Genomic DNA, 8,397 nt, shown 5'->3' with positions numbered 1-8,397 from the left:
GCTTTCGGGGCCGAGTCCCCTGCCAGCTCCCACTTCTCTTCCAACTTCCCTGCCTCTTCCCCTTTCCCCGAGCACGGGCAGCGGGTGAGCGGGCTGTGAGCCCCTCCTCGGGGTCTCGCCGGCCTGGCTTTGCCCCTGAGCTGCGGAGGAGAGCAGCAGCTTTGCAGGAAGCTCCCAGCCGGTCCCGCGTCACCTTAACTTCCCGCCAGCTCCTCGGGAAGCAGTGTCTGTGAGCAGACCGCTGGGTTTTTCACACGAGACTTCCACTCGCATGCCTCCACTTCTTTTCCTTTCTTACACGCCCACTGCTTTGCAAAAAGTGCGAGATGTTTTGAGCACGCTTCTCTAACCCCATACGAGGCGTGGGGCCAATTGCCTTTGTCTGTGAGTATCTCTTTAGGATTTTTTCCTCTTTTTCTTTTCCTTTTTTTTCTTTTTTATGGCATCCTTTCCCGAAACGCAGTGAGCCGCTGTGTGCAATCTTCCTCTGAGAGCGCAAAACCGTGCGAAGGTGCTGCCCGTGCATGTTTTTTTTTAGGGCATGTTGTTCTGACCCAGGCTGGGATCTCGCCCCAGCAGCAGTCTGGGGAGCTCTGGGACGGGGACGCGGCCCCTCGGGGGGGCTCCAGCTCTTTCCCAGCCATCGGTTTCCCCCCCCCCAGGGGGATCCCTCGTGCATCCCCCCGGGGTGGTGCCTGCAGCATTGAGGGGGTGGCAGGACTTGGTGGCACGGACGGGTGCCGTACTGCCCCGCGACGCGAGTCCCCGAGGGGGTGAGGAGCAGCGCCATGGGGCGCGTGGGTGCTAATTACCCCTTGATTATCCCTCATTAAGCTCGGAGGAGCAGCCGGGGAGGGGCGGGCAGCGCTTCTGCGCCCCCCTGCACCCAGCTGGGGCGCAGCCTCCCCTCCTGGCCAGGTTTTGGGGGTGCTGAACCTGAGCAAAGCAAAAAAAATAATAATAAAAAAAAGCCAATTTCCACCCAATTCCCACCCCTGGCCGGCGCCTCGGAGCTACGCACGTCCCGAGAGCCCTCATCTCAGCCCTCCCTCCCCGGCCCCTCTCCCTCCCCGGCCGCCCCCCCAAAAAAACGCCGCCGTGAGCACGAGGGGAAGCCCGGGGGGGGGGGCGGGCGGCGCGCTCGCTCCTCCGCAGGCTGGCCTCGCAGCCTGGGTTTTGTTTTTTTTTTTTTTGCATGTTAGAGCAAGGTGCATGTAAAAGGAGGGGAGGCAGCGCCGGGTCGGCAGCGGGGTTTGGTGGGAGAAGCCCTCGCCCCTCTCCGGGAGGACCCGGAGCCCCCCTGGGGGCCGCGTGCGGGGTTGGTGATGTTATTTAGGGTTCTCGATGCTTGAAGGATCTTTAACGCCCGTTGCCTGGAGACTGCCTCCTTTATTTTTCATTTTTTTGTTTGTTTCTTGCTTTTTTTTTTTTTTTTTTTTAGTTACGTTTAAAGGAAAAAGAAAAAATACTGGTGAAAATGTTATTTATTGGCAGAAATTATTTAATATAATTTCTTTTTTTTTTTTTTTAACAACAAAGGATGTATTTGTTAGAACTGTCTTAATGTAAATTGGAAGTCATCTTTAAGGAGAAAAAAAAAAAAAAAAAAAAAAAAAAGGATTAAAAAAAAAAGATAAAAATTGACGCCGTCAACTCGGCTCCGCTGTGGTTTTTGGGGGGCACCCCCCCCCCGGCCGTGGGAGGGGGCGAGGGCTTGGGGGACCCCTTCTTGGCGCCCGCCTCTGGGCGAGGGCAGCGGCGTGCCGGCGGCTCCAGCCTCGGTGCTTGGCCTCACCTTGCTGGAGAGCCCTCAGCCGCCTCTCCTGGCCCCTTGAGATGGGGAAATAACTGGGTAACGCTCCTCGTGCCCTCGGGGAGGGACGCTGGCTCCTGGGTTTGCCCTCCACGTCCTCCTCCAGGGCTGCTCGGAGGAGCAGAGGCGCTGCCTGCCCCCCTCGAGGCCGCCTCCAGCCCTCGAGGCCGCCTCCAGCCCTCGAGGCCGCCTCCAGCCCTCGAGGCCACCTCCAGCCCTCGAGGCCGCCTCGCCATGTGCCCTCCACGCCTCTCCCACCCCCGCATCGTCCCCATCGCCCCCCTTCTTTTTTCGCTCAGCCTTCTCCCCGGGGGGGCTCGCCCCCGGCCTCGCCGTCCCGCGGCTGTCGCCGGCCTCGCGGCGCGCTCCCCCCTGGCATCGCCGCGCTGAGCAAACAGGAAACACTCGCCCTTTGTTAATCCTGGCCCGGGCTGCGCGTTAAATATTTATCTGCCAGCGGAGGCTGGTGCTGGGAGCAGGGCGGAGGGAGGGAGGGACGGAGGCCGGCGGCACGGGGACGCTGCCCGGAGGCTGCCACGGTGAGCGCGGTGCCGCCGGGGAGGGGGAGATGGTTCCCGAAGGGGGCTCCGGTTCCCCGAAGGGGCTCTGGTGGTGGTGGTGGGGGGGGCAGGGTGGGCTCTGGTGCCCTGGGAGGGCAGCGCCAGCCGAGGTTGTGACCTCCAGGTGTCACCGGGGACGTGGCGGGGTGAGCGGGGCGGAGGACGGGCTGGGGGCTCAACTGGGGGGGTTTGACCCTGTCCCCAGCACCCCGGGCTGCACCACCAGCCCCCCAAATTGCTGCCCCCCACACTGCTCACAGGGTCGGGCTCCTGTCCCCGGGGGGTTCCACGTCCTCCCGCCTCCGGGAGCGGGGAGAGCGCCCGCTCCGTCACCTTTGTCCCTTGGGTGCCCCGGCGGAGCTGGCGCCTTCGTCCCCGTCGGTGGCTTCTCGGTGGGGACGGCACCAAAGCCTCCCTCCCGCGAGCCGAGGCTGCCGGCGGGGGAGGCCGGGGCTCACGTGAGGAGCACGGGGCAGGGAAGGGCCAGGGCTGCCCGGTTTCGGGGCTGTCAGCACTTTTGGGGAGCGGCGAAACCGGGAAGCGAGCGGCGGACGAGCGGGGCCGAGACCGGGGCGTACCCGGAGGGGACGAGGTGGGCTCGGGGGGCGCGCGCCCACCCTGGGGCTCCAGGGAGTTGGGGTGTCCAAGGGGGGGGTCCCCAAATCCTGCCCCCCCAAAGGGACAGAGGGTCACCGTAGGAAGCCATGCAGTGATGGGGACGGGGATTCCGTGCGCCCCGTGGTGGGGTTGTGGGGCAGCACGGAGCCCCCCCCCCCCCCCCCCCCCCCCCCAACCGAGTTTTTCCCCAAACCCCCCCCCCAGAAGCCCCCCGGGCCAGCAGGGAGGACCCCACCGGGGGGTGCCTGCAGCGGGGGGCCGTCGGCGCCGGGCTGGCCCCCGTGTCGTCAGCGGGAAGGCGTGCGCGGGGCGTGGGATGAGTTCAGCCTCTTGGCTCTGCTCCCTGGATCCCGTTCCTGGAAATGTCACTGGAAACTCTGAATGGGCCGGCCCTGCTCCAGAGCGGGGCGCTGGGGGGGGGGGGACGAACGCGCCCCAGGGGGGCCAGGGCACGCGGGCACCCGCCGGAGAGCTCGGGCGCCACGGGATCAACCGTGGGGCCGGGGGCTGCTGCTGCTGCTGGAGGGGGGAGCTGGGGGAGGCGGCGGGGGGGGCGGGCCCGGGGGGCCTCTCCGCGCCACCCACCCGCTGCGCGCTGAGCTTGCGGCGAAACATCTCGGGCCGCGCGTTCCTCTCCCTGCCTGCTTCTCCCCGCTCCCCCCCGCCGCCCACCGCCTCCGTCCCGCGCCCCGCGGGGCTCCACGGGCCCCATGCGTGGCCCCGCTGCCCGCGGGCCCCCAGCCCGGGAGGTAAGAGCTGGCTCTGGGGGGGCTCTGGGGGGGGGTGTGCAGGGGTTGGATGGGGTGCAGGGGGTGTGGGTGCCTGCACCCGGCTTTGCTTGCCCTCGGGCGAATCGTTCCCGGGGTGTTAATCCCGTTAATTACAGGCGTTGCTCAGTGCGGAGCTGGTGGTGGTGGGACTGGGGGGCCGGGGGTCCCCCGTAGGTGACTTGTGGGGTGCGGGGTGTTGGGGGTGAGAACGCACCAGTGAGGGGCTTCTCAGCCTGCTTGCTTTTTGAGGAGGGGTCTGCGAGGTGTTGGGGCCATGCCGAGATCCCCCGAGGTGTCCAAGACCCCACACCAAGGGGTCCCACGGGTTAGGGGCACGACGCGGTGCTGCCGTGCCCGGTGCGCATGGTGATGCTCGGGGGGGCTCCTGGGCACGGGGCGAGCAGGACACGGGTGTCCCCTGTCCCGTGGGATGGGCGACAGCACCCCAAAGGGCTCCCCTCGTGCTGGAGCCATCCCACGGTGGGGGAACAAGGGGGTGATGAGGACGGGGGGGTCCCATCCCGGGGCGCCCCCGCCCCGCTCTGCAGCCCTGGCAGCGCGCTGCGGCGGTGACTCATGAGCTGCGCCTCTGCCGCCGTTCCCACTCCTCCCGCTGCTGCTCTCCTCCTGCTTCTCCTCCCGCTTCTCCTCCCCTCCCTGTTTGCTCTGCAGGGTGGGGAAAATACTTTTGACTTTCTGTTTCGTCGCGGCCCCGGGGAGGCTGCGCCCACTCCCGCTGCCCCCACATGCCCGGGCACGAGGGCACCGGCGGGCACGCTTCGCCCCGCGGCTCCCGGCACGGCACCGGGATGCCGGGACGATGTGCCACCACTTGGCCACCACGCCGTCCCTCCCCTGGGTGTCTTTTCTCCCTTAAAAGGCTGCCGGGGATTTCGGGGGCCCCCAGGCAGAGCCCCAGAGTGGAGCTGGGAGGCACGGGGCCACCCGTGGCGGGGGGACATGGGTTTGAGTGGGGGTTTCCCCAAGCTGATGCCAAGCCCGGGGGGTTGGATCCGTCCATGCCCACGTGGAGAACAAGTGGAGGAGCCCCGAGGGGGCTGGGGGGCACCGACCTGCCGTGAGCGCAGCCGCTTTCCCCGCAGGGCACGGGCAGCCCCGCGGCTGTGTCCCTGAACCCCGCACTCATGGGGGGCCCTGTCCTGGCTCTGAGCCCGGAGGACGTGCCCCTCTGTCCCCCAGTGGGGCTGTGGGGGCCCCAGCAGCATGTGGCGATGGGGTGAGTGGGGCCGGGGGCTGCGGGACCCCTGTGCCTGTCGAGGGGGCATTTGGGGAGCTGCTCCTCAACCCCCCCGTTCGCCCCGTCCTCGTGCAGCAGGTGCCCGTCATCCGCCACCGCGGCTCCAACACGCTGAATTTCGACTTCCACGACCCCCCCCCAGCTGAGCACAACCAAGCAGCCCCCAGAACCGCAGGTACCTGCCCCCAGCACCCCTGGGGTGCCTGCCCTGCACCCTTGGGATCCTGCAGCTGCCCCACGCGCTGCTCAGCGACACCCAGGGGTGTCACCGTGCTCCCCATCACCTCATCCCCAGCCAACGACTGGTACCAGACCTGGCCGGCCAAGGAGGCGAAGGCGCCCAGCACCCCAGCACCCACTCAGGACCCCATGCAGGGCCCGGGGGCCGCCGCGCCCCCGCATCCCACCCCCAGCTGCCCGCGGCCGCCGGGCTGGTCGGCCACGTGGACCAAGGACAGCAAGCGGCGGGAGAGGCGCTGGGTGAAGTACGACGGCATCGGGCCGGTGGACGAGACGGGCATGCCCATCGCCTCGCGGTCGGTGAGTCGGGGGCGTGGGGCCGGGCTCTGCCACCCCCAGGGACCCCCCCTCACCGCCCCCCCGTGTCCCTGCAGAGCGTTGACCGGCCCCGGGACTGGTACCGCAGCATGTTCCAGCAGATCCACCGCAAGCTGCCCGGTGAGTCCCGGTGCTGCCGGCGGCACGGCGCGGCACGCTGCGGCACGGTGCCCGCTCACCTCCTTCTCCTTCCCCACAGAGCCAGACTGGGATGCCCAGCACGGCCCCCCAGGTAAGTGCTGCCCTCGCAGGGCTGGGGACCCCCGGGACCCCCCGGAGCCCTGTCCCAACGTGGTTTCTCCATCCCCCCCCCCCCAGAGCCGCGGAGGAAAGGGCCACCACCGGCCGAGCGCCCCGGTGTGCCCAACGGGACAGATTGGTGAGTGCGGGGGCACGGGGTGGCACTGCCATGGGGGCACGGGGACGCTGTCCCCAGCAGGGTGCCCCCATGGCATGGGGGGCTCAGCTCCCCCTGGCTCCCCGCAGGACCCAGTGGGGTGACCCCGGTGCCGACGCAGAGCCCGGCAGCATTTTTGACTATGAACCGGGGAAATCCTCGGTGCTGGAGCAGCCCGGGCAGGTAGGCAGGGGGGAAATCCCCCTGGAACAGCACAAAGCCCACCTGGGGGTGCCCACACCTAACAGCCCCGTGCCCTTTTCCAGCCCCCGGCAGCGGTGCCCCCAGCACGAGCTCAGCCCATCGAGGTAAGCGGCTGTGCCCAAAGCCCTGGTGGCTGGGGGTGGCTGGGGGTGGCCGGGGGTGGCACCGGGGGTCCCGGTGGTGCCCGTGTCGCTCGCCGCAACCACGTCCTGCCCACGCAGGTGCTGCTGCAGCAGGAGCTGGAGCAGCTCGGCGAGGAGCTGGACAAGGACATGAGGGCCATGGAGACGCGCCAGCAGCCCCGCAAGGTACCCGGGCTCCTGCCTCACCCCCGGTGCTGATGGAAGCTGTGCGCGCGGCCAGATGCGAGCGTGTCCAGCTGCGTGCGTGTGCCCCCAGCTGTGTGCGTGTGCCCCCAGCTGCGTGCCCACCCAGCTGTGCGCCCATCCGCGTGTTTGTCCGCCCGGCTGCGCCCACCCAGCTGCGCCCCTCGTTCCCCGGTGGCGTGCAGGGTGGGATGCGCACCCAGCAGGATGCGTGGCACCACTGGGTGCGTGCGCATCTGCACGAGCGCACCGCCGGCCACCAAGACGTGCCCGTGGCCGTGGCCGTGGCCGTGGCCGTGGAAGCTAGGACCCAGCCTGGCGGCGCCGTCCGGCTGGCTGCTGGCTCTGCGCAGCCGGAGCTGGACTCCCTCGCTTCCCGCGGAGACTCGGCCTCTCGGATGATTAATTTTTCTCTCCCACCCCCTCCCGCTCCTCTCCGGCAGAGCTCGGCGGCTGCTCCCACCGCTCGCTCCCCTGCTCCGGCCTCTCCGGCGGCTCGGTGAGTACGGCCGCTTGCTCCCCGTGCCCCCCCCAGCCCCAAATCCTACAGCCCCCAGCCCCGCTCGAGGTGTGGGACCACCACGGGACGGGACCCCACGCGTGGGGGGGGGGGTGGGTGGGGACCGGGCTGGGCTGTCCCTTGCGTAGATTTGGCTACTTTGGGGTGCCCACCCTGGCGTCCTGCTTGTCCCCACATCCCCCCCCTGCCACCCCGAGCCCCCCGTGGCGCCGCTGGCTGCTCCCTCGCCACGGCCGGACACGGGTGGGGAGCTCGGAGCCCGGAGCAGCGTTGGGCTGGGCTGGCTGCCCGCTGGGTGGGACGGGGCCGGGACGAGGCTGACCCTTTCCCCTGTCCGGCCCCGTGCTGGGACGCCGTGTCCCGGCGCTTGGCTCAGCCCCAGGGGAGGTGACGGGCGCTGGCTTCCCACGCCGCGGGGAGGGGACACCGGTGACAGCAGCTCCTAGGGTTGGGATGGCCACCCCGGGGCGTCCCCTCGCCTCCGGGAGGGACACAAACAAACCCTCCGCTTCTTGTAGGGCCTACCCTAACCCCTGTGGGGTGTGCGGGGGGCTGTCCCCCTGCCTGCCACCCCCTCCTGATGGCACGGGGGGGGGGGGGGGGGGCGCGGTACGCCCCGCGCCAGCGGGGGGCACCCCCATTTCCCGCGCCCCGCCCCCCCCCCCCCCCCCCTTTTCCCTTGCGGGGGGGGGGGGGGGGGCCCGGTTTGCCCCCCCCCCCCCCCCCCCCCCCCCCCCCATGCACCAGGACCCTGGGGTTCAATACCGGGGGGGTCTGTCCCCGAGCTGCACCCTAGGACGGAGCACATTTGGGTGGCACGTCACCCGCTGTCACCCCCAGGAGCCCGCTGTCCCCCCGCCGGCTGCAGAGCCCCCCCAGCGCCCACCACCCGCCCGCCAGCCCCAGCATGGAGCGGGGGGGCCTGGGGCTGGCCGGGGAGCGGAGCCGTGTGGCCCCCAGCAGAGGTGAGACCCCCCCCCACCCGAGCCCAGATTTGGGGCGCCCCGTGCACCCCTGCCCTGCCACCCGGTGACCCCCCCATGCGGTGACCCCCCCCCCCAAATGTCACCCCGCTCTTCGCAGACCTCAGGCCCGGCACCCTCCCCAGCCTGCCGGACTTTGGGGACCCCGCAGAGGCCGTAAAGAGGGAGGAGAAGAAGGTGAGGCCACGCTGGTCCCATCCCTGGGGGGTCGGGGATGGCCAGGGCAGCCCCCCCCCCGCTAATCCTCTCTCCCCCCAGATGAAAGCTGCCCGCCTCAAATTCGACTTCCGAGCCGAGTCACCCAAGTAAGTGACGGCGTCCCCGTGTCCCCACGGTCCCTCGGGTGGTGGATGGGGACCGGGGCAGGATGCTGGGGGGCCGCCGGCCCTC

General features: G+C 69.4%; 1 protein-coding gene across 3 annotated transcripts in view; it reads left to right on the top strand.

Moving 5' to 3' along the window:
• Window positions 1-3,487: 3,487 nt before the first annotated feature.
• SORBS3 (sorbin and SH3 domain containing 3) overlaps window positions 3,488-8,397 on the top strand; it is a 7,075-nt gene continuing 2,165 nt past the window's right edge. Inside the window, exons 1-13 of one of the 3 annotated variants that reach the window (XM_035345104.1) lie at window positions 3,488-3,740; window positions 5,098-5,194; window positions 5,315-5,559; window positions 5,634-5,697; window positions 5,777-5,809; window positions 5,896-5,956; window positions 6,064-6,157; window positions 6,241-6,282; window positions 6,400-6,486; window positions 6,948-7,003; window positions 7,865-7,989; window positions 8,108-8,184; window positions 8,266-8,312. In XM_035345104.1, the coding sequence (XP_035200995.1) occupies window positions 3,702-3,740; window positions 5,098-5,194; window positions 5,315-5,559; window positions 5,634-5,697; window positions 5,777-5,809; window positions 5,896-5,956; window positions 6,064-6,157; window positions 6,241-6,282; window positions 6,400-6,486; window positions 6,948-7,003; window positions 7,865-7,989; window positions 8,108-8,184; window positions 8,266-8,312 (1,067 nt within the window). In that variant the 5' untranslated portion in view covers window positions 3,488-3,701. Of the gene's footprint in view, window positions 3,741-4,899; window positions 4,991-5,094; window positions 5,195-5,314; window positions 5,560-5,633; window positions 5,698-5,776; window positions 5,810-5,895; window positions 5,957-6,063; window positions 6,158-6,240; window positions 6,283-6,399; window positions 6,487-6,947; window positions 7,004-7,864; window positions 7,990-8,107; window positions 8,185-8,265; window positions 8,313-8,397 lie in introns of those variants that run through there. The other 2 variants (XM_035345103.1, XM_035345102.1) reach the window with 2 other exon arrangements.

The sequence above is a fragment of the Oxyura jamaicensis genome, chromosome 22 (genome assembly GCF_011077185.1).
Source record: "Oxyura jamaicensis isolate SHBP4307 breed ruddy duck chromosome 22, BPBGC_Ojam_1.0, whole genome shotgun sequence".
Classification (NCBI taxonomy): domain Eukaryota; kingdom Metazoa; phylum Chordata; class Aves; order Anseriformes; family Anatidae; genus Oxyura; species Oxyura jamaicensis.
This window is presented reverse-complemented; position numbering and strand designations above follow the sequence as displayed.